General features: G+C 47.6%; 1 protein-coding gene across 1 annotated transcript in view; it reads right to left on the reverse strand.

The window, feature by feature from the left end:
• Nucleotides 1–27682, reverse strand: part of LOC135516586 (exocyst complex component 4-like) — an 89979-nt gene that overhangs the window by 28607 nt on the left and 33690 nt on the right. Inside the window, exons 6-7 of the mRNA XM_064940932.1 lie at nt 21819–22065; nt 2699–2873 (exon numbers count right to left, since the gene is read on the reverse strand). Of these exons, the coding sequence (XP_064797004.1) occupies nt 2699–2873; nt 21819–22065 (422 nt within the window). The remainder of the gene's footprint in view (nt 1–2698; nt 2874–21818; nt 22066–27682) is intronic.

A 27682-nucleotide genomic window follows, 5' to 3' on the forward strand; every position in this document is an offset into this window, starting at 1 on the left:
CAATGTTGTCTTTCTTTTCAAAGAAGGGATTATTCTTGTGGAACGAGTGCTGAGAACATGAAAGCGCGTCAGTTGAAATGCAGTTCCTCAGCTATCTATACACAAACGTGTACACGGACAGCACGAGCAAAAGAAAAAACACATTGAAACATACAATCAAACAAACACACACACATTCAAATTCACACACGATGCTGATGAGGAGAGTAATGTTGCCACAAGATGGAGGGAATGTTGGAGCAAAACTAACAAAACAGTTCATGAACATGTAGCTTAATCCAGTACAAACCAATGTATAGAATTTATTCAACCAGAGACAAAATTCACAAATTCTACAGCACAATGGCAGAGTCATGTCTTAAGTGTAAAACTAACAATGACTCAGTAATCCATGCCTTCTGAGAACGCTGTGAAGTCCAAAAGATATGGGCGGAGCTTCATAGTTGTCTGTCAGAAGTGTTACAATGTAAACATACTGTTCATCTGTCTGTCTGCATATTTCAAGACCTGGCATATGGGGTGCAGTCAGACACCCAATGGCCTGAACCATTCTCTTCTCATTACTCTTCTGGAATAAACAGAGTAAAAACCTGGAAATCCATTTCCATCATTAACACAATGGAAACATGATTTATTGTTGAAATAGTGAAATAGCCTGGGCAACCGAGAAAAATTAATGGGTGTAATTTACGGCCAAGTGACAAACAATAATGCAGCCACGAGGGACGGGGATGTGGCCAGCCACGAGGGACGGAGGTGTGACCAGGCACTAGGGATGGAGGAGGTGTGACCAGGCACGAGGGATGGAGGAGGTGTGACCAGGCACTAGGGATGGAGGAGGTGTGACCAGGCACTAGGGATGGAGGAGGTGTGACCAGGCACTAGGGATGGAGGAGGTGTGACCAGGCACTAGGGATGGAGGAGGTGTGACCAGGCACTGGGGATGGAGGAGGTGTGACCAGGCACTCGGGATGGAGGAGGTGTGACCAGGCACTGGGGATGGAGGAGGTGTGACCAGGCACTAGGGATGGAGGAGGTGTGACCAGGCACTGGGGATGGAGGAGGTGTGACCAGGCACTGGGGATGGAGGAGGTGTGACCAGGCACTCGGGATGGAGGAGGAAAAAACATATTATTTAAAAAAAATGTATTATGCTAACTACAAAAGGCAAGACTCACTGACATTCTGTCTGCTTTCACAGTTCTACATACAGCCCTGGGCTGCATATAAAGAAACCAGATTGATTTTTACAATGAACGTGTAGTCAATCCACATTAGTAAAGCTTGTGGTCACTAACGGTAAGGCTATATGGGTTTGTGTCATTGGAAGCCTAATCCATACAGACCAAGCTACATGACAGCAGACTGGTCTGGAGAGAACAGTCAGAGACCATATCTCGAAAACCAGTCCTAGAACCATGATGTGGATCCTCACTCCTCCATCTGTAGTTTGACTGTAGACTCTTTAATGCTCAGAGCTCAAGCTGGAGCCCAGCCATCACTCACATGTGTGACGGGAAACTACCCTGGAGCTACACTTCACAATGACTCCCTCCACAGGGGACAGCGAGCTTCACGTTACTGGAACGCTTCCCCAGCGGAACTGGCTGTTCCCGTGCCAACGCCCCCTCTGGCTCCTCCGTTTCATCACCAGACCCGTGTTCCGTTCTCATCCCTCCCCTCGTTTTCACACTTCACTACACTCTGAAATGTGTCCACCTACACACAGGCTTACGTCTTACAACGCGGCGGAAGAAATCAAGCGCTATGGATTTCATCATCGTGTCAGATTAGGAATGGGAAAAAAGACACATTTTACAGTGGGGTTGATATTAGTTGTGACACACACAGGAACAGGCACTTCCCCTGATTGCCTGGTTTAATTGCAGTCCTTTAATTGGTGCGTGTCGGCTGCACTGTGTTTGCTCTCTGCTCCCGTCTGATTGGCTGAGATGATGAGCAGCTGTTTGGAAGTGACCTATGACAGATCCCAGAGGAACGCCCATGTAAGGCAGGCACCCCCAGCACTCACTGACTAGACGAGGGGAGAGAGTTTTTGTGTGTGTTTGTTTGAATATGTGTTTTTCAATGTGTTTTTTCTATACACGTGTGTGTACTCTCAGCACTCGTTCCACAAGAATAATCTCTTCTTTGAAAAGAAAGACAACGTTGACTGGCTGCACAAACGAGTGTTGGGTGAAACACTGCCAGGATTCCTAGCTGGATGCACAACACACACAGAGGTAACAGCATTCTCTCAAGGAATTAGCCTACATCCCTCCTGCTATGGATACGACATGCTTTCACAGTCACACCCCCGGGCCGCATATGAAGAACCAGATAGATTTCTACAATGAACGTGTACAGTAAATAGTGTAATCTGCATTAGTAAAGATTTGTCACTGAAGGTAAAGCTATATCTGTTTTTGTCATTGTAGTTGATGTCTGAACAGTGAGTCTTGTCTCTCCGAGTTAACATCATGTGTGATCATTCCTGCTCATGGAAGCCTAATCTATGCTTTCACAGTCTAAAGGTTTAACCACATGTGTGCAAATCATCTGCGGCAATATCATCCGTGAATCTTTATGGATACACAGAACGGCAGATGGATCTTTGTCGATATTTTTTATTTGTGTGTGGTGCAGGGATTCGGGACTGTGATGGACTCAAAAGTTGATATTTTAAACTTGAACTGACCTGGAGCACGGTCTGGATCTTAGCAGAGACGTCGGCTAGCTCATAGAGCTTGATGCCCTCCTGGGCTCCGTTGGGGGACACCACGATCTGCTGCAGGTGGGCCAGCACCACACTGTGGGCCGCAGCTACCGCGTTGAACTTGTCAAACAGCAGCTCCAGCAGTTCCAGCAGCAGCCTGCAGAGGGCAGCAGAGATAGAGGCTGTGGTGAGGACGGCTGGTGGGACAACAGGTGAAGAAGCTGCGATACACAGCCCAAACATTGGCCCTGTTAGAATACTCAAAATGCCTCCTTCCTTCCTTCTGAAATGACTTCAAGGAAGAGAGGAAAGGAATGATACAGTTGAAGAGTATTATAGAACAGGGTCCTATTATAGAACAGGGCCCTATTATAGAACAGGGCCCTATTATAGAACAGGGCCCTAAGATGCAGCAGGTACTAAGGCCCAGTTTGAATTCCTTTCAAATGCATCCCTTCTTCCTTCCCAGGGTTTTACCTCAGTGTTAGAGTGATTACATTAAGGAAGGGAGAACGGTTGATATTTGAACAGCAATTCAAACTGTTCTTATCAATTCATCCCAGGTCAGTTGTATTGTACAGGTTTAGAGTTAGAACAGAGGCAAAGACAACTGATCCTGGACCACTGATGGTGGACCATCAGGAGGTCTCTCCAGGGCAGTACCACTCCTGTCAGCCTCCAAGTCTAAAAGCTCCTCTCTAATCTCATTGACTCTCATTCATTAACTGACTACTAACAGACAAGCTAATGCACAGCAGTCAAAACCATTCTGACCTCAGCTCAATGCTAAAGCTAAATAATGAATTTATATTTCTGATTCGAACCTGCTCGTGAGTAGAGTACTTCAGCTCTACAGCCTCCACCAGTCCACACAAGGACCAATCTTTCAATGTAGAGGGAACATTCAATAAGTGTTCTTTTAATTGTGGTTGATAAGTGCATATATCTGTTGGAACAGGAGTGGAGCACTTCGTTGTAGTACGGTGCTACATATCAGAGGAGAAGTATTTAACAATGTAAACATTCTCTCTAAACATACTGTATTCTGACCTGAAATATACAACACTAGAGCCTATAGAGGACAAGTGACCCAACAGATAGTGAAGTCAAGCCGTCAGCCCACCGAGCCAGGCATTAGCTGTCAGTTTAGAGGCTCCTCAGGCCAGATAAGGCTTTGTACATGTGACGTTAACCAACCTGCCTCAGCAACAACTAGAATTCATTAGCTTAATAAACATTCCTAAATCTAGTTCAATCGGCAGGCAAAAGGAGTCTCATCCAGGTAGTTTGGGCTGAGCGGTTGAAAAGAAGAGTCTCGGTACTGGCAGAGTGCCTCCCCAGTCATACAGAGGCAGCTGGCTCTGACTACAATTAGCAGCATCTGTCAAAGTCTCTGGTTCCACTAGGACTCACACACATCTGGTGGTCTTTTGTTTTCAGGGATGTGGGGACACTTCTGACTTTATTTACTGAGGAAGGTTGGGCTAAACTCCGGATCTGAACGGTACACATACACCAGAGGAGGTACTGTGTGGAATGAAGAGTGAGTGAATGACTGAGTGAATTTGGGAGAGACACGGGGTCTTTGCCTACCTTTTTAAACTTTAGACGAATGTTACATGAAAACATTTGGGTGGGAGAAAATGAAGGAGAGAAATGGATGGAGGGTGTTTGGTTGGTAGTCCATCACTAGACTGGTAGACAGCATGTTATGAATGGTTAAGGACATACAATGTTATGAATGGTTAGGGACAGAGACAGGGAGGATGCATGTTATGAATGGTTAAGGACATACAATGTTATGAATGGTTAGGGACAGAGACAGGGAGGATGTATGTTATGAATGGTTAGGGACAGAGACAGGGAGGATGTATGTTATGAATGGTTAGGGACAGAGACAGGGAGGATGTATGTTATGAATGGTTAGGGACAGAGACAGGGAGGATGTATGTTATGAATGGTTAGGGACAGAGACAGGGAGGATGTATGTTATGAATGGTTAGGGACAGAGACACACAGGGAGGATGTATGTTATGAATGGTTAGGGACAGAGACACACAGGGAGGATGTATGTTATGAATGGTTAGGGACAGGGAGGATGTATGTTATGAATGGTTAGGGACAGAGACACACAGGGAGGATGTATGTTATGAATGGTTAGGGACAGAGACAGGGAGGATGTATGTTATGAATGGTTAGGGACAGAGACAGACAGGGAGGATGTATGTTATGAATGGCTAGGGACAGAGACAGGGAGGATGTATGTTATGAATGGCTAGGGACAGAGACAGGGAGGATGTATGTTATGAATGGTTAGGGACAGAGACAGGGAGGATGTATGTTATGAATGGTTAGGGACAGGCAGACAGGCAGGATGTATGTTATGAATGGTTAGGGACAGGCAGACAGGCAGGATGTATGTTATGAATGGTTAGGGACAGAGACAGGCAGGATGTATGTTATGAATGGTTAAGGACATACAATGTTATGAATGGTTAGGGACAGAGACAGACAGGATGTATGTTATGAATGGTTAGGGACAGACAGACAGACAGACAGACAGACAGACAGACAGACAGACAGACAGACAGACAGACAGGATGTATGTTGTGAATGGTTAGGGACAGACAGACAGACAGACAGGATGTATGTTGTGAATGGTTAGAGACAGACAGGATGTATGTTATGAATGGTTAGGTTAGAGACAGACAGACAGACAGACAGACAGACAGACAGACAGACAGACAGGATGTATGTTATGAATGGTTAGAGACAGACAGACAGACAGACAGACAGACAGACAGACAGACAGACAGGATGTATGTTATGAATGGTTAGAGACAGACAGGATGTATGTTATGAATGGTTAGAGACAGGCAGACAGGGAGGATGTATGTTATGAATGGTTAGAGACAGACAGACAGGCAGACAGGCAGGATGTATGTTATGAATGGTTAGAGACAGACAGACAGACAGACAGACAGACAGACAGACAGACAGACAGACAGACAGACAGGATGTATGTTATGAATGGTTAGAGACAGACAGACAGACAGACAGGGAGGATGTATGTTATGAATGGTTAGAGACAGGCAGACAGGCAGGATGTATGTTATGAATGGTTAGGGACAGGAACACACAGGGAGGATGTATGTTATGAATGGTTAGGGACAGAGACAGGGAGGATGTATGTTATGAATGGCTAGGGACAGAGACAGGGAGGATGTATGTTATGAATGGCTAGGGACAGAGACAGGGAGGATGTATGTTATGAATGGTTAGGGACAGAGACAGGGAGGATGTATGTTATGAATGGTTAGGGACAGAGACAGGGAGGATGTATGTTATGAATGGTTAGAGACAGGGAGGATGTATGTTATGAATGGCTAGGGACAGAGACAGGGAGGATGTATGTTATGAATGGTTAGAGACAGGGAGGATGTATGTTATGAATGGCTAGGGACAGAGACAGGGAGGATGTATGTTATGAATGGCTAGGGACAGAGACAGGGAGGATGTATGTTATAAATGGTTAGGGACAGAGACAGGGAGGATGTATGTTATGAATGGTTAGGGACAGGGAGGATGTATGTTATGAATGGCTAGGGACAGAGACAGGGAGGATGTATGTTATGAATGGTTAGGGACAGAGACAGGGAGGATGTATGTTATGAATGGTTAGAGACAGGGAGGATGTATGTTATGAATGGCTAGGGACAGAGACAGGGAGGATGTATGTTATGAATGGTTAGGGACAGAGACAGGGAGGATGTATGTTATGAATGGTTAGAGACAGGGAGGATGTATGTTATGAATGGCTAGGGACAGAGACAGGGAGGATGTATGTTATGAATGGCTAGGGACAGAGACAGGGAGGATGTATGTTATAAATGGTTAGGGACAGAGACAGGGAGGATGTATGTTATGAATGGTTAGGGACAGAGACAGGGAGGATGTATGTTATGAATGGCTAGGGACAGAGACAGGGAGGATGTATGTTATGAATAGTTAGGGACAGAGACAGGCAGGATGTATGTTATGAATGGCTAGGGACAGAGACACACAGGGAGGATGTATGTTATGAATGGTTAGAGACAGGCAGACAGGCAGGATGTATGTTATGAATGGTTAGGGACAGGGACACACAGGGAGGATGTATGTTATGAATGGTTAGGGACAGAGACAGGGAGGATGTATGTTATGAATGGCTAGGGACAGAGACAGGGAGGATGTATGTTATGAATGGCTAGGGACAGAGACAGGGAGGATGTATGTTATGAATGGTTAGGGACAGAGACACACAGGGAGGATGTATGTTATGAATGGTTAGGGACAGAGACAGGGAGGATGTATGTTATGAATGTTTAAGGACATACAATGTTATGAATGGTTAGGGACAGAGACAGGGAGGATGTATGTTATGAATGGTTAGAGACAGACAGACAGACAGACAGACAGACAGACAGACAGACAGACAGACAGACAGACAGACAGGATGTATGTTATGAATGGTTAGAGACAGACAGACAGACAGACAGACAGACAGACAGACAGACAGACAGACAGACAGACAGGATGTATGTTGTGAATGGTTAGGGACAGACAGACAGACAGACAGGATGTATGTTATGAATGGTTAGAGACAGACAGGATGTATGTTATGAATGGTTAGAGACAGACAGACAGACAGACAGACAGACAGACAGACAGACAGACAGACAGACAGGATGTATGTTATGAATGGTTAGAGACAGACAGGATGTATGTTATGAATGGTTAGAGACAGACAGACAGACAGACAGACAGACAGACAGGATGTATGTTATGAATGGTTAGGGACAGACAGACAGACAGACAGGATGTACGTTATGAATGGTTAGGGACAGACAGACAGACAGACAGGATGTATGTTATGAATGGTTAGAGACAGACAGACAGACAGACAGACAGACAGACAGACAGACAGACAGACAGACAGACAGACAGACAGACAGACAGACAGACAGGATGTATGTTATGAATGGTTAGAGACAGACAGACAGACAGACAGACAGACAGACAGACAGACAGACAGGATGTATGTTGTGAATGGTTAGGGACAGACAGACAGACAGACAGGATGTATGTTATGAATGGTTAGAGACAGACAGGATGTATGTTATGAATGGTTAGAGACAGACAGACAGACAGACAGACAGACAGACAGACAGGCAGACAGGCAGACAGGCAGACAGGCAGACAGGCAGGATGTATGTTATGAATGGTTAGAGACAGAAAGACAGACAGGATGTATGTTATGAATGGTTAGAGACAGACAGACAGACAGACAGGCAGGATGTATGTTATGAATGGTTAGAGACAGACAGACAGACAGGATGTATGTTATGAATGGTTAGAGACAGACAGACAGACAGACAGACAGACAGACAGACAGGATGTATGTTGTGAATGGTTAGGGACAGACAGACAGACAGGATGTATGTTATGAATGGTTAGAGACAGACAGACAGGCAGACAGGCAGGATGTATGTTATGAATGGTTAGAGACAGACAGGATGTATGTTATGAATGGTTAGGGACAGGAACAAATCACAATGAGACATACCTCAGTGAGCATGAGGGGTCCATCTTATGTGGTGAGGAGATACAGTGGGATCTCTCTTCCACACACACACACACACACAAACACACACACACACACACAAGGTTCTGACCTTTCACCTGTTCTCATCCCTCATTCGATGTGATGAATCTCTGGTTTTCCAGAGCAGAGAAGGCGAGAGAGAGCCCCATTCCCCTCGTTATCTCACACAGCAGGCCATTCTAATAGATCTCCTCATTTCCCAGAAGGATGGAAGACACGGACACCCAGGTGACGACAGAAAGAGGGGCTCCGGAGCGAGGAGGGATCACGCACTGCGGTCAAGCGCTCATTCAGGGTGTGTGTGTTTAAGTGTGAATTAGTCTGTGTGTTAATACATATGTGTGTGTTGAGTGAAAGAGAATGTGTGTGTGTGTGTGTGTGTGTTTAGCATGCAGTGTCAGGTGGGCTAGCTGGGACCCTAACTCACCCAGGAGAATGTGATTTATTGTCGCCTGTAGTGTCTTCACAGGAACCATCAAGCTAAGTGACTGTGCCAGGTCCCCGACACACACACACACACACACACACACATCACTGGCCATATGAAATAAACTGGCTATATGATCAGCCATAGTCCATAACATGGCTCGTTGCATCATCAGACATACTGTATGTACCAGGGTAGCAACATTCCCAGGCTTCGAACCCGGATTTCTAGAAAACCTGGGAATTTGGGGAAAGTTGTCAGAACATTGCAAGTCTAACCAGGATAAAAACCAACAGATCTTCAATATGACAATTCAATATGTCTGTGACACCATCTGAGTAGCGATCACCATGTCAACCAAATTCCTCTATTAGATTAGAAGAGCCAAAGCACAGGACATGTGTATTCCGTGTTTAAATCAAAGGACTGCACACTGAGGATGTTTTACAGGAACCCTTAGAGATGCTGTGTGATACGCTGGGCATTATCTACTGAACAGCACCATCTATGTGTTGCTCATTACGCAAGAAAGAACACCTTGCTCCACTACTTATATAGAGGTTTCCATAGCAACGGGCCTCGGCTTGAACTTGCGTGTGTGCGTGCACAAACACGCGTACATACACACTGTAAAGTAAAAAGGATATGGAGAAGGTGGGGTTGAAAACAAGCTGCATAGTCCTATACTGGAGTCAGATGAGATTCAGCACGCGGTGAGAGACAAGGCCTGACCCAACATCTGGCAGAATAACAACACTTAGTCTATCTTTTAAATGCTACATTCGAACTCGCAACCTTTTGGTTACTAGTCCAACGCTCTAACCACTAGGCTACTCTGTGTGTGTGTGTGTGTGTCTGTGTGTGTGTCTGTGTGTGTCTGTGTGTGTGTGTCTGTCTGTGTGTGTGTGTGTCTGTCTGTGTGTGTGTGTGTGTCTGTCTGTGTGTGTGTTTGTGTGTGTGTCTGTCTGTGTTTGTGTGTGTGTCTGTGTGTGTGTGTGTCTGTGTGTCTGTGTGTCTGTGTGTCTGTCTGTCTGTGTGTCTGTGTGTGTGTGTATGTCTGTGTGTCTGTGTGTCTGTGTATGTCTGTGTGTGTCTGTGTGTGTGTATGTCTGTGTGTCTGTGTATGTCTGTGTGTGTCTGTGTGTCTGTGTGTGTGTGTGTGTGCATCTTGGCATGTTTATGTTTAAAGCAGCAGTGTGTCTGTTTCTTCATGGTCTATAGCAGGTGTTGTCCCAAATGTCCTGCCACTACTGTGTTTAACACCTGATTGGCTGTCTGACTAGACGTCTGACTATCACTGGTGTTGCATAGCATCCCGAAAAGTTGTCCCCTCCTTTTTGCCCTTGTTCACTCCCCTTAACAGATCGGAGACTAACAGGGTAGGTGTTAAAACTCTACCTAGTTGCCTCCATATTGACTAACAGGGTAGGTGTTAAAACTCTACCTAGTTTCCTCCATATTGACTAACAGGGTAGGTGTTAAAACTCTACCTAGTTGCCTCCATATTGACTAACAGGGTAGGTGTTAAAACTCTACCTAGTTTCCTCCATATTGACTAACAGGGTAGGTGTTAAAACTCTACCTAGTTTCCTCCATATTGACTAACAGGGTAGGTGTTAAAACTCTACCTAGTTTCCTCCATATTGACTAACAGGGTAGGTGTTAAAACTACCTAGTTGCCTCCATAATGACTAACTGGGTAGGTGTTAGTTAAAACTCTACCTAGTTTCCTCCATAATGACTAACTGGGTAGGTGTTAGTTAAAACTCTACCTAGTTGCCTCCATATTGACTAACAGGGTAGGTGTTAAAACTCTACCTAGTTTCCTCCATATTGACTAACAGGGTAGGTGTTAAAACTCTACCTAGTTTCCTCCATATTGACTAACTGGGTAGGTGTTAAAACTCTACCTAGTTGCCTCCATATTGACTAACAGGGTAGGTGTTAAAACTCTACCTAGTTGCCTCCATATTGACTAACTGGGTAGGTGTTAAAACTCTACCTAGTTTCCTCCATATTGACTAACAGGGTAGGTGTTAGTTAAAACTCTACCTAGTTGCCTCCATATTGCCTTCACTTATCCATTCGTGTCAGATCCGTGAAGGGGAGTTTGAAACTAGGAAAGAGGAGAGGGAGATAACCTTTCTGGAATGAAATGCAGCCAAGGCCTCAGCACTAACCTAAACCCAGTAGCCACAATGGTGAACCAACGACCACCTCTTGAAACGTGGACAACGGCTCGGTTTAGAGGGCACAAGATACACACACAGACACCGTGAAAACAGACGGAGAGACAACAAGAGAAACAGAAGCCAAGAAAAACAAGTGTTCATCTCAGCTGAAGGTAAGTGCTTTCTTAAGTGCCGTCATTATATCTCTTCCAGTATCTTTTGCTTTCCTGTCTTTTTTCTGCGGAGTGAATGAATGCTGAGGGTAAAAGCAGAGGCTGGGGCTTGGCTTTCTGGATTACACCATTTCCTTAAATGAGGGAGTTATGAATACCGTGCAGGGAAACACCTGGAATTGATCCAATGGGGTACAATAGAGTTGGAGGCTGAGGAGAGGGAGAACAGAGGAGGCTGAGGAGAGGGAGAACAGAGGAGAGGGAGAACAGAGGAGGCTGAGGAGAGGGAGAACAGAGGAGGCTGAGGAGAGGGAGAACAGAGGAGGCTGAGGAGAGGGAGAACAGAGGAGGCTGAGGAGAGGGAGAACAGAGGAGGCTGAGGAGAGGGAGAACAGAGGAGGCTGAGGAGATGGAGAACAGAGGAGGCTGAGGAGATGGAGAACAGAGGAGGCTGAGGAGATGGAGAACAGAGGAGGCTGAGGAGAGGGAGAACAGAGGAGGCTGAGGAGAGGGAGAACAGAGGAGGCTGAGGAGATGGAGAACAGAGGAGGCTGAGGAGAGGGAGAACAGAGGAGGCTGAGGAGAGGGAGAACAGAGGAGGCTGAGGAGAGGGAGAACAGAGGAGGCTGAGGAGAGGGAGAACAGAGGAGGCTGAGGAGATGGAGAACAGAGGAGGCTGAGGAGAGGGAGAACAGAGGAGGCTGAGGAGAGGGAGAACAGAGGAGGCTGAGGAGAGGGAGAACAGAGGAGGCTGAGGAGAGGGAGAACAGAGGAGGCTGAGGAGAGGGAGAACAGAGGAGGCTGAGGAGAGGGAGAACAGAGGAGGCTGAGGAGAGGGAGAACAGAGGAGGCTGAGGAGAGGGAGAACAGAGGAGGCTGAGGAGAGGGAGAACAGAGGAGGCTGAGGAGAGGGAGAACAGAGGAGGCTGAGGAGAGGGAGAACAGAGGAGGCTGAGGAGAGGGAGAACAGAGGAGGCTGAGGAGAGGGAGAACAGAGGAGGCTGAGGAGAGGGAGAACAGAGGAGGCTGAGGAGAGGGAGAACAGAAGAGGCTGAGGAGAGGGAGAACAGTGGAGGCTGAGGAGAGGGAGAACAGAGGAGGCTGAGGAGAGGGAGAACAGAGGAGGCTGAGGAGAGGGAGAACAGAGGAGGCTGAGGAGAGGGAGAACAGAGGAGGCTGAGGAGAGGGAGAACAGAGGAGGCTGAGGAGATGGAGAACAGAGGAGGCTGAGGAGATGGAGAACAGAGGAGGCTGAGGAGAGGGAGAACAGAGGAGGCTGAGGAGAGGGAGAACAGAGGAGGCTGAGGAGAGGGAGAACAGAGGAGGCTGAGGAGAGGGAGAACAGAGGAGGCTGAGGAGAGGGAGAACAGAGGAGGCTGAGGAGAGGGAGAACAGAGGAGGCTGAGGAGAGGGAGAACAGAGGAGGCTGAGGAGAGGGAGAACAGAGGAGGCTGAGGAGAGGGAGAACAGAGGAGGCTGAGGAGAGGGAGAACAGAGGAGGCTGAGGAGAGGGAGAACAGAGGAGGCTGAGGAGAGGAGAACACAGAGGCTGAGGGAGGCTGAGGAGAGGGAGAACAGAGGAGGCTGAGGAGAGGGAGAACAGAGGAGGCTGAGGAGAGGGAGAACAGAGGAGGCTGAGGAGAGGGAGAACAGAGGAGGCTGAGGAGAGGGAGAACAGAGGAGGCTGAGGAGAGGGAGAACAGAGGAGGCTGAGGAGAGGGAGAACAGAGGAGGCTGAGGAGAGGGAGAACAGAGGAGGCTGAGGAGAGGGAGAACAGAGGAGGCTGAGGAGAGGGAGAACAGAGGAGGCTGAGGAGAGGGAGAACAGAGGAGGCTGAGGAGAGGGAGAACAGAGGAGGCTGAGGAGAGGGAGAACAGAGGAGGCTGAGGAGAGGGAGAACAGAGGAGGCTGAGGAGAGGGAGAACAGTGGAGGCTGAGGAGAGGGAGAACAGAGGAGGCTGAGGAGAGGGAGAACAGAGGAGGCTGAGGAGAGGGAGAACAGAGGAGGCTGAGGAGAGGGAGAACAGAGGAGGCTGAGGAGATGGAGAACAGAGGAGGCTGAGGAGATGGAGAACAGAGGAGGCTGAGGAGAGGGAGAACAGAGGAGGCTGAGGAGAGGGTGTGCTTAACTATTTGCTTTATTAGGGTTTCCACAATGAGATGCAGAGAGAGGGAGGTGAGGATAGAGACTAATTAAAAATAATTTTCTAGCAGTTCACTCGCTCCCAAAACACTCTTGTCGTACTCACTCTGTCTAAAGCTAAAGAGCTTGGATAGAAAAGCCCGGGATTCAAGTGAAACTTGTCTCTTCTTGCTTGATGGTTTGTTTGCTTATTAGTGGAGACACAGACACATACAGTACCTCTCCTCCACTGTTCCTACCTCAACTCAGACCCATACAGTACCTCTCCTCAGACCCATACAGTACCTCTCCTCCACTGTTCCTACCTCAACTCAGACCCATACAGTACCTCTCCTCCACTGTTCCTACCTCACCTCAGACCCATACAGTACCTCTCCTCAGACCCATACAGTACCTCTCCTCCACTGTTCCTACCTCAACTCAGACCCATACAGTACCTCTCCTCCACTGTTCCTACCTCACCTCAGACCCATACAGTACCTCTCCTCCACTGTTCCTACCTCACCTCAGACACATACAGTACCTCTCCTCCACTGTTCCGACCTCACCTCAGACCCATACAGTACCTCTCCTCACACATACAGTACCTCTCCTCACACATACAGTACCTCTCCTCACACATACAGTACCTCTCCTCACACACATACAGTACCTCTCCTCACACACATACAGTACCTCTCCTCACACACATACAGTACCTCTCCTCACACACATACAGTACCTCTCCTCACACACATACAGTACCTCACCTCAGACACATACAGTACCTCTCCTCACACATACAGTACCTCTCCTCACACACATACAGTACCTCTCCTCACACACATACAGTACCTCTCCTCACACACATACAGTACCTCTCCTCACACACATACAGTACCTCTCCTCACACACATACAGTACCTCTCCTCACACACATACAGTACCTCTCCTCACACACATACAGTACCTCTCCTCACACACATACAGTACCTCTCCTCACACACATACAGTACCTCTCCTCACACACATACAGTACCTCTCCTCACACACATACAGTACCTCTCCTCACACACATACAGTACCTCTCCTCACACACATACAGTACCTCTCCTCACACACATACAGTACCTCTCCTCACACACATACAGTACCTCTCCTCACACACATACAGTACCTCTCCTCACACACATACAGTACCTCTCCTCACACACATACAGTACCTCTCCTCACACACATACAGTACCTCTCCTCAGACACATACAGTACCTCTCCTCAGACACATACATACAGTACCTCTCCTCACACATACAGTACCTCTCCTCAGACACATACAGTACCTCTCCTCACACATACAGTACCTCTCCTCAGACACATACAGTACCTCTCCTCAGACACATACAGTACCTCTCCTCACACACATACAGTACCTCTCCTCACACACATACAGTACCTCTCCTCACACACATACAGTACCTCTCCTCAGACATACAGTACCTCTCCTCACACATACAGTACCTCTCCTCACACATACAGTACCTCTCCTCACACATACAGTACCTCTCCTCAGACACATACAGTACCTCTCCTCAGACACATACAGTACCTCTCCTCACACACATACAGTACCTCTCCTCACACACATACAGTACCTCTCCTCACACACATACAGTACCTCTCCTCACACACATACAGTACCTCTCCTCACACATACAGTACCTCTCCTCACACATACAGTACCTCACCTCACACACATACAGTACCTCTCCTCACACATACAGTACCTCACCTCACACATACAGTACCTCTCCTCACACATACAGTACCTCTCCTCAGACACATACAGTACCTCTCCTCAGACACATACAGTACCTCTCCTCACACATACAGTACCTCACCTCACACATACAGTACCTCTCCTCAGACACATACAGTACCTCTCCTCACACATACAGTACCTCTCCTCCACTGTTCCTACCTCACCTCAGACACATACAGTACCTCTCCTCACACATACAGTACCTCTCCTCACACATACAGTACCTCACCTCAACACATACAGTACCTCTCCTCACACACTACAGTACCCTCACACACATACAGTACCTCTCCTCACACACATACAGTACCTCTCCTCACACACATACAGTACCTCACCTCACACATACAGTACCTCACCTCACACATACAGTACCTCTCCTACACACACATACAGTACCTCTCCTCACACACATACAGTACCTCTCCTCACACATACAGTACCTCTCCTCACACACATACAGTACCTCTCCTCACACACATACAGTACCTCTCCTCACACACATACAGTACCTCTCCTCACACACATACAGTACCTCTCCTCACACACATACAGTACCTCTCCTCACACACATACAGTACCTCTCCTCACACACATACAGTACCTCTCCTCACACACATACAGTACCTCTCCTCACACACATACAGTACCTCTCCTCACACACATACAGTACCTCTCCTCAGACACATACAGTACCTCTCCTCACACACATACAGTACCTCTCCTCACAGTACCTCTCCTCAGACACATACAGTACCTCTCCTCACACATACAGTACCTCTCCTCACACATACAGTACCTCTCCTCAGACACATACAGTACCTCTCCTCACACATACAGTACCTCTCCTCACACATACAGTACCTCTCCTCAGACACATACAGTACCTCTCCTCAGACACATACAGTACCTCTCCTCACACATACAGTACCTCTCCTCAGACACATACAGTACCTCTCCTCAGACACATACAGTACCTCTCCTCACACAGTACACATACAGTACCTCTCCTCAGACACATACAGTACCTCTCCTCAGACACATACAGTACCTCTCCTCAGACACATACAGTACCTCTCCTCAGACACATACAGTACCTCTCCTCAGACACATACAGTACCTCTCCTCACACATACAGTACCTCTCCTCACATACAGTACCTCTCCTCACACATACAGTACCTCTCCTCACACACATACAGTACCTCTCCTCAGACACATACAGTACCTCTCCTCAGACACATACAGTACCTCTCCTCAGACACATACAGTACCTCTCCTCACACATACAGTACCTCTCCTCAGACACATACAGTACCTCTCCTCACACATACAGTACCTCTCCTCAGACACATACAGTACCTCTCCTCAGACACATACAGTACCTCTCCTCAGACACATACAGTACCTCTCCTCAGACACATACAGTACCTCTCCTCACACACATACAGTACTCTCCTCACACACATACAGTACCTCACCTCACACATACAGTACCTCACCTCAAACACATACAGTACCTCTCCTCACACACATACAGTACCTCTCCTCACACACATACAGTACCTCTCCTCACACACATACAGTACCTCACCTCACACCTACAGTACCTCACACACATACAGTACCTCTCCTCACACACATACAGTACCTCTCCTCACACACATACAGTACCTCTCCTCACACACATACAGTACCTCTCCTCACACACATACAGTACCTCTCCTCACACACATACAGTACCTCTCCTCACACACATACAGTACCTCTCCTCACACACATACAGTACCTCTCCTCACACACATACAGTACCTCTCCTCACACACATACAGTACCTCTCCTCACACACATACAGTACCTCTCCTCACACACATACAGTACCTCTCCTCACACACATACAGTACCTCTCCTCACACACATACAGTACCTCTCCTCACACACATACAGTACCTCTCCTCACACACATACAGTACCTCTCCTCAGACACATACAGTACCTCTCCTCACACATACAGTACCTCTCCTCAGACACATACAGTACCTCTCCTCACACATACAGTACCTCTCCTCACACACATACAGTACCTCTCCTCACACATACAGTACCTCACCTCACACACATACAGTACCTCTCCTCAGACACATACAGTACCTCTCCTCACACATACAGTACCTCTCCTCAGACACATACAGTACCAGTACCTCTCCTCACACATACAGTACCTCTCCTCAGACACATACAGTACCTCTCCTCACACATACAGTACCTCTCCTCAGACACATACAGTACCTCTCCTCAGACACATACAGTACCTCTCCTCACACATACAGTACCTCTCCTCACCCATACAGTACCTCTCCTCACACACATACAGTACCTCTCCTCACACATACAGTACCTCTCCTCACACACATACAGTACCTCTCCTCAGACACATACAGTACCTCTCCTCACACATACAGTACCTCTCCTCACACATACAGTACCTCTCCTCACACATACAGTACCTCTCCTCACACACATACAGTACCTCTCCTCAGACACATACAGTACCTCTCCTCACACATACAGTACCTCTCCTCACACATACAGTACCTCTCCTCACACATACAGTACCTCTCCTCACACATACAGTACCTCTCCTCAGACACATACAGTACCTCTCCTCAGACACATACAGTACCTCTCCTCACACATACAGTACCTCTCCTCACACATACAGTACCTCTCCTCACACATACAGTACCTCTCCTCACACATACAGTACCTCTCCTCAGACACATGCAGTACCTCTCCTCAGACACATACAGTACCTCTCCTCACACACATACAGTACCTCTCCTCACACACATACAGTACCTCTCCTCACACACATACAGTACCTCTCCTCAGACACATACAGTACCTCTCCTCACACATACAGTACCTCTCCTCACACATACAGTACCTCACCTCACACACATACAGTACCTCTCCTCACACATACAGTACCTCTCCTCAGACACATACAGTACCTCTCCTCAGACACATACAGTACCTCTCCTCACACATACAGTACCTCTCCTCCACTGTTCCTACCTCACCTCAGACACATACAGTACCTCTCCTCACACATACAGTACCTCTCCTCACACATACAGTACCTCACCTCAAACACATAAGGTACCTCTCCTCACACACATACAGTACCTCTCCTCACACACATACAGTACCTCTCCTCACACACATACAGTACCTCACCTCACACACATACAGTACCTCACCTCACACATACAGTACCTCTCCTCACACACATACAGTACCTCTCCTCACACACATACAGTACCTCTCCTCACACATACAGTACCTCTCCTCACACACATACAGTACCTCTCCTCACACACATACAGTACCTCTCCTCACACACATACAGTACCTCTCCTCACACACATACAGTACCTCTCCTCACACACATACAGTACCTCTCCTCACACACATACAGTACCTCTCCTCACACACATACAGTACCTCTCCTCACACACATACAGTACCTCTCCTCACACACATACAGTACCTCTCCTCACACACATACAGTACCTCTCCTCACACACATACAGTACCTCTCCTCACACACATACAGTACCTCTCCTCACACACATACAGTACCTCTCCTCACACACATACAGTACCTCTCCTCAGACACATACAGTACCTCTCCTCACACATACAGTACCTCTCCTCACACATAAAGTACCTCTCCTCAGACACATACAGTACCTCTCCTCACACATACAGTACCTCTCCTCAGACACATACAGTACCTCTCCTCAGACACATACAGTACCTCACCTCACACATACAGTACCTCACCTCACACATACAGTACCTCTCCTCACACATACAGTACCTCTCCTCAGACACATACAGTACCTCTCCTCACACATACAGTACCTCTCCTCAGACACATACAGTACCTCTCCTCAGACACATACAGTACCTCTCCTCACACATACAGTACCTCTCCTCACCCATACAGTACCTCTCCTCACACACATACAGTACCTCTCCTCACACATACAGTACCTCTCCTCACACACATACAGTACCTCTCCTCAGACACATACAGTACCTCTCCTCACACATACAGTACCTCTCCTCACACACATACAGTACCTCTCCTCACACACATACAGTACCTCTCCTCACACACATACAGTACCTCTCCTCACACACATACAGTACCTCTCCTCACACATACAGTACCTCTCCTCACACACATACAGTACCTCTCCTCACACACATACAGTACCTCTCCTCACACACATACAGTACCTCTCCTCACACACATACAGTACCTCTCCTCACACACATACAGTACCTCTCCTCACACACATACAGTACCTCTCCTCACACACATACAGTACCTCTCCTCACACATACAGTACCTCTCCTCAGACACATACAGTACCTCTCCTCAGACACATACAGTACCTCTCCTCACACATACAGTACCTCTCCTCACACATACAGTACCTCTCCTCACACATACAGTACCTCTCCTCACACACATACAGTACCTCTCCTCACACATACAGTACCTCTCCTCACACATACAGTACCTCTCCTCACACACATACAGTACCTCTCCTCACACATACAGTACCTCTCCTCACACACATACAGTACCTCCTCCTCAGACACATACAGTACCTCTCCTCAGACACATACAGTACCTCTCCTCACACATACAGTACCTCTCCTCAGACACATACAGTACCTCTCCTCAGACACATACAGTACCTCTCCTCACACACATACAGTACCTCTCCTCACACACATACAGTACCTCTCCTCACACACATACAGTACCTCTCCTCACACACATACAGTACCTCTCCTCACACATACAGTACCTCTCCTCACACATACAGTACCTCTCCTCAGACACATACAGTACCTCTCCTCAGACACATACAGTACCTCTCCTCACACATACAGTACCTCTCCTCAGACACATACAGTACCCTCCTCACACATACAGTACCTCTCCTCACACATACAGTACCTCTCCTCAGACACATACAGTACCCTCCTCACACATACAGTACCTCTCCTCACACATACAGTACCTCTCCTCAGACACATACAGTACCTCTCCTCACACACATACAGTACCTCTCCTCAGACACATACAGTACCTCTCCTCAGACACATACAGTACCTCTCCTCAGACACATACAGTACCTCTCCTCACACATACAGTACCTCTCCTCAGACACATACAGTCACACATACAGTACCTCTCCTCACACATACAGTACCTCTCCTCAGACACATACAGTACCTCTCCTCCTACAGTACCTCCCCCTCCTCACACATACAGTACCTCTCCTCAGACACATACAGTACCTCTCCTCAGACACATACAGTACCTCTCCTCACACATACAGTACCTCCTCCTCAGACCCATACAGTACATCTCCTCAGACCCATACAGTACTCTCCTCAGACACATACAGTACATACAGTACCTCTCCTCAGACCCATACAGTACATCTCCTCAGACACATACAGTACCTCTCCTCACACATACAGTACCTCTCCTCAGACACATACAGTACCTCTCCTCACACACATACAGTACCTCTCCTCAGACATACAGTACCTTCCTCAGACACATACAGTACCTCTCCTCGCACATACAGTACCTCTCCTCACACACATACAGTACCTCTCCTCAGACATACAGTACCTCTCCTCAGACATACAGTACCTCTCCTCACACATACAGTACCTCTCCTCACACATACAGTACCTCCTCACACATACAGTACCTCTCCTCAGACACATACAGTACCTCTCCTCACACATACAGTACCTCTCCTCACACATACACCTCTCCTCACACATACAGTACCTCTCCTCACACATACAGTACCTCTCCTCACACATACAGTACCTCTCCTCACACATACAGTACCTCTCCTCAGACACATACAGTACCTCTCCTCAGACACATACAGTACCTCTCCTCACACATACAGTACCTCTCCTCACACACATACAGTACCTCTCCTCAGACACATACAGCTCCTCTCCTCAGACACATACAGTACCTCTCCTCACACACATACAGTACCTCCTCACACTCAGACACATACAGTACCTCTCCTCACACATACAGTACCTCTCCTCACACACATACAGTACCTCTCCTCAGACACATACAGTACCTCTCCTCAGACACATACAGTACCTCTCCTCACACACATACAGTACCTCAGACACATACAGTACCTCTTCCTACCTCACCTCCACTGTTCCTACCTACCTCCACTGTTCCCTCACCTCCACTGTTCCTACCTCACCTCCACTGTTCCTACCTCACCTTAGCCAGTGAGTTGGACAAAACTATACACCCAAAGGCCCTGTTTGAAAACCCACAATGCATCCTTCCCTCCTTGAAGAAATCACAAATTCCACATGATTGGATAGGTAAAAATTGAGGGTTTCACTTCATAGCTCTCACCTATCCAGTCATGTGAGATTAGTGGTCACTTCAAGGAAGGAAAGGCTGCTGGTCTGCTATCCCACCCTCCACCCCGACCTCCATCTCTCTCTACCTGCATCTTTACCTGCATCCTGACTTCCTCCCCCTCCACCCCTACCTGCATCTTTACCTGCATCCTGCCTTCCCTCCTCCTCCACCCCTACCTGCACCCCTCAATCCCACCTTCCCTCCCACCCTTCCCTCCACCCCTCCCTACCTGGGCTGGCTCTCTGTGGCTAGGTTCTCTCCTCTCTGGTAGGCGTGATCAGCTATCTGGGTAGTGGATCTCTTCAGTATCTGCTTCAGCTCAGGCTCCAGGCGCTCCATGATGGCCTTGACAGCCTCAGGGATCTTCTTGAGTTTGGCCAGGCCTTTGATGAGGACGCCCATGAACTCTTGGGTGTTCTCCTCCGGGTGCACGTCAGGGTCCTCGCGGGCCTCGTGATGCGCCTGCAGCTCACGCACTGAAAGAGGGAGTGACACAGAGTGAGATAGATAGATAGATAGATAGATAGATAGATAGATAGATAGATAGATAGATAGATAGATAACATGGGAAGTGACACAGAGAGAGAGAGAGAGATACACAAACACACCCCACAGAGCCCCAGGACAGCAGCACAATTAGACCCAACCAAATCATGAGAAAACAAAAAGATAATTACTTGACACATTGGAAAGAATTAACAAAAAAAACAGAGCAAACTAGAATGCTATTTGGCCCTACACAGAGAGTACACAGTGGCAGAATACCTGACCATTGTGACTGACCCAAACTTAAGGAAAGCTTTAACTATGTACAGGCTCAGTGAGCATAGCCTTGCTATTGAGAAAGGCCGCCGTAGGCAGACATGGCTCTCAAGAGAAGACAGGCTATGTGCTCACTGCCCACAAAATGAGGTGGAAACTGAGCCACACTTCCTAACCTCCTGCCCAATGTATGATCATATTAGAGAGACATATTTCCCTCAGATTACACAGATCCAAAGAATTCGAATACAAATCCATTTTTGATAAACTCCCATATATCCTGTGCCATCACAGCAGCAAGATATGTGACCTGTTGCCACAAGAAAAGGGCAACCAGTGAAGAACAAACACCATTGTAAATACACCCGATATTTATGCTTATTTATTTTCTCTTGTGTACTTTAACCATTTGTACATTGTTACAACACTGTGTATATATATATAATATGACATTTGTAATGTCTTCATTGTTTTGAAACTTCTGTATGTATAATGTTCACTGTTAATTTGTATTGTTTATATCACTTTTGTATATTATCTACCTCACTTGCTTTGGCAATGTTAACACATGTTTCCCATGCCAATAAAGCCCCTTGAATTGAATTGATACTAGAGCTACCGGATCTGGTACCATTTGAAAGCCAACATACTCATGAAACGTTCTAGATACACATGAAAGAATGAGTTGTATAGTTGTAACCATCATCATCCATCTTCATAAACATCATCCTCGTCCTACTGTCATCTCTTTCCTCTCAATGCTATACAGTATTATCATCGCCATAACAACCCCGTGCATCCCACCACTCACCACTAGGCGAGCACCTCTTCCTCATCATCACAAACTTGTGAGTGTTTGGATCAAATTAAAACATCCCCACAATACCTCTTCACCTTTACCTCCCTGATCAGCACCTCAAACCCCCCCTTGCTAAATTGAGAGTAACAGCAGGGCTACGTTCTAATTCCAGTCTGATGATACAGCCTCCGTTTTCCCTTCAAAGCGTTGTAAGCGGGGTACGTTAAGAGAGTTCATGTTTATGTGACGTTAATAGACTTTATTTCTCCTGCCAGCGACTGTAGTTTTTTCACGTCGTAATCACTACAATTACCAGCTACTAAATGATGTGCGCTGAGGCCATTAGACGAAGCAGCGTTGTCGACAAAAGCTGGAGAGTTATGCTTTCGTCATCGCGGCACATGGCACTTAGCACGCGGCGGGCTAATTGCTTGCGTTTTACCGTAATAATGCGAGAGGGAAGTGCAGTTAGCGCAGGGAAATGACTTAGGCCCTGGGTGTGAATTAACAGGCTCTCTTTCTACCTGAGTTAGTCAACTGACTGCATCAACAAACATCAGCAATTATAGGGGAGAGAGTCATCAGTGGGATGGTAGGCTCAGAGGAGGAGACAGGGGGTTGGTAGAGGGAAGATTGACAGAAGGGGAGGGGTTAGGGGTTTCTAAGACTGGCATTGCGACTGTATTAGGGGTGTGGCTGGCAAAAGGATAGAGGTTAGTCGGGCAAAGAAGAGTGGGTGTCTGGTAATGGCAAAGGGACAGAGGTTAGTGGGGAGAGGAAGAGTGGGGGTCTGGTAATGGCATAGGGACAGAGGTTAGTGGGGAGAGGAAGAGTGGGGGTCTGGTAATGGCATAGGGACAGAGGTTAGTGGGGAGAGGAAGAGTGGGGGTCTGGTAATGGCATAGGGACAGAGGTTAGTGGGGAGAGGAAGAGTGGGGGTCTGGTAATGGCAAAGGGACAGAGGTTAGTGGGGAGAGGAAGAGTGGGGGTCTGGTAATGGCATAGGGACAGAGGTTAGTGGGGAGAGGAAGAGTGGGGGTCTGGTAATGGCATAGGGACAGAGGTTAGTGGGGAGTGGAAGAGTGGGTGTCTGGTAATGGCAAAGGGACAGAGGTTAGTGGGGAGAGGAAGAGTGGGGGTCTGGTAATGGCAAAGGGACAGAGGTTAGTGGGGAGAGGAATAGTGGGGGTCTGGTAATGGCATAGGGACAGAGGTTAGTGGGGAGAGGAAGAGTGGGGGGTCTGGTAATGGCATAGGGACAGAGGTTAGTGGGGAGAGAGGAAGAGTGGGGTCTGGTAATGGCATAGGGACAGAGGTTAGTGGGGAGAGGAAGAGTGGGGGTCTGGTAATGGCATAGGGACAGAGGTTAGTGGGGAGAGGAAGAGTGGGTGTCTGGTAATGGCTTAGGGACAGAGGTTAGTGGGGAGAGGAAGAGTGGGGGTCTTGTAATGGCATAGGGACAGAGGTTAGTGGGAAGAGGAAGAGCGGGGGTCTGGTAATGGCATAGGGACAGAGGTTAGTGGGGAGAGGAAGAGTGGGGGTCTGGTAATGGCATAGGGACAGAGGTTAGTGGGGAGAGGAAGAGTGGGGGTCTGGTAATGGCATAGGGACAGAGGTTAGTGGGAAGAGTAAGAGCGGGGGTCTGGTAATGGCATAGGGACAGAGGTTAGTGGGGGAGGAAGAGTGGGGGTCTGGTAATGGCATAGGGACAGAGGTTAGTGGGGAGAGGAAGAGTGGGGGTCTGGTAATGGCATAGGGACAGAGGTTAGTGGGGGAGGAAGAGCGGGGGTCTTGTAATGGCATAGGGACAGAGGTTAGTGGGGAGAGGAAGAGCGGGGGTCTTGTAATGGCATAGGGACAGAGGTTAGTGGGGAGAGGAAGAGCGGGGGTCTTGTAATGGCATAGGGACAGAGGTTAGTGGGGAGAGGAAGAGTGGGGGTCTGGTAATGGCATAGGGACAGAGGTTAGTGGGGAGAGGAAGAGCGGGGGTCTTGTAATGGCATAGGGACAGAGGTACGGAGGGGCTGTGGAGCTGTAACAGTACACCTGCAGTGAGCAGTAGGGTGGCTGGCTGACCAGGTACCAGGGCACACCTGACCTGACAGGGAACGAGGGTTTAGGCTTGCATTAAAACAAAGTGTTAGGATGGGTTGAGTGGATGGGTGGGTAGGGCCTGGGAGGAAGTTGCAGAGAGAGAGAGAGAGAGAACCAAGATCTCAAGAAAAAATTACGAGACCAGAGAGAAGCTTTTCTCTTTATTCTACCTTTATTTAACAAGGCAAGTCAGTTAACAACAAATTCTTATTTACAATGACGGCCTAGGAACAGTGGGTTAACTGCCTTGTTCAGGGGCAGAACGACAGATTTTTACCTTGTCAGCCTGATCTTGCAACCTTGCAGTTACAAGTCCAACGCTCTAACCACTAGGCTACCTGTCTCTAACCACTAGGCTACCTGTCTCTAACCACTAGGCTACCTGTCTCTAACCACTAGGCTACCTGTCTCTAACCACTAGGCTACCTGCCTCTAACCACTAGGCTACCTGTCTCTAACCACTAGGCTACCTGTCTCTAACCACTAGGCTACCTGTCTCTAACCACTAGGCTACCTGCCTCTAACCACTAGGCTACCTGCCTCTAACCACTAGGCTACCTGTCTCTAACCACTAGGCTACCTGCCTCTAACCACTAGGCTACCTGTCTCTAACCACTAGGCTACCTGTCTCTAACCACTAGGCTACCTGTCTCTAACCACTAGGCTACCTGTCTCTAACCACTAGGCTACCTGTCTCTAACCACTAGGCTACCTGTCTCTAACCACTAGGCTACCTGTCTCTAACCACTAGGCTACCTGTCTCTAACCACTAGGCTACCTGCCTCTAACCACTAGGCTACCTGCCTCTAACCACTAGGCTACCTGTCTCTAACCACTAGGCTACCTGTCTCTAACCACTAGGCTACCTGTCTCTAACCACTAGGCTACCTGTCTCTAACCACTAGGCTACCTGTCTCTAACCACTAGGCTACCTGCCTCTAACCACTAGGCTACCTGCCTCTAACCACTAGGCTACCTGTCTCTAACCACTAGGCTACCTGTCTCTAACCACTAGGCTACCTGTCTCTAACCACTAGGCTACCTGTCTCTAACCACTAGGCTACCTGTCTCTAACCACTAGGCTACCTGTCTCTAACCACTAGGCTACCTGTCTCTAACCACTAGGCTACCTGTCTCTAACCACTAGGCTACCTGTCTCTAACCACTAGGCTACCTGTCTCTAACCACTAGGCTACCTGTCTCTAACCACTAGGCTACCTGTCTCTAACCACTAGGCTACCTGTCTCTAACCACTAGGCTACCTGTCTCTAACCACTAGGCTACCTGTCTCTAACCACTAGGCTACCTGTCTCTAACCACTAGGCTACCTGTCTCTAACCACTAGGCTACCTGTCTCTAACCACTAGGCTACCTGTCTCTAACCACTAGGCTACCTGTCTCTAACCACTAGGCTACCTGTCTCTAACCACTAGGCTACCTGCCGCCTTGGGCATCTTAATCATCTTCTTGGTGTTTTCGCAGCTCCACAACCAGGGAACGTCATCAACACACTATAACAAACTCCACAACCAGGGAACGTCATCAACACACTATAACAAACTCCACAACCAGGGAATGTCATCAACACACTATAACAAACTCCACAACCAGGGAACGTCATCAACACACTATAACAAACTCCACAACCAGGGAACGTCATCAACACACTATAACAAACTCCACAACCAGGGAATGTCATCAACACACTATAACAAACTCCACAACCAGGGAACGTCATCAACACACTATAACAAACTCCACAACCAGGAACGTCATCAACACACTATAACAAACTCCACAACCAGGAACGTCATCAACACACTATAACAAACTCCACAACCAGGGAACGTCATCAACACACTCTAACAAACTCCACAACCAGGGAACGTCATCAACACACTATAACAAACTCCACAACCAGGGAACGTCATCAACACACTATAACAAACTCCACAACCAGGGAACGCCATCAACACACTATAACAAACTCCACAACCAGGGAGCGTCATCAACTATAACACTATAACAAACTCCAACACACTATAACAAACTCCACAACCAGGGAACGTCATCAACACACTATAACAAACTCCACAACAGGGAATGTCATCAACACACTATAACAAACTCCACAACCAGGGTATGTCATCAACACACTATAACAAACTCCACAACCAGGGAATGTCATCAACACACTATAACAAACTCCACAACCAGGGAATGTCATCAACACACTATAACAAACTCCACAACCAGGGAACGTCATCAACACACTATAACAAACTCCACAACCAGGGAATGTCATCAACACACTATAACAAACTCCACAACCAGGGAATGTCATCAACACACTATAACAAACTCCACAACCAGGGAATGTCATCAACACACTATAACAAACTCCACAACCAGGGAAGGGAATGTCATCAACACACTAT

Source organism: Oncorhynchus masou, chromosome 27 (assembly GCF_036934945.1).
Source record: "Oncorhynchus masou masou isolate Uvic2021 chromosome 27, UVic_Omas_1.1, whole genome shotgun sequence".
In the NCBI taxonomy this organism is placed as follows: domain Eukaryota; kingdom Metazoa; phylum Chordata; class Actinopteri; order Salmoniformes; family Salmonidae; genus Oncorhynchus; species Oncorhynchus masou.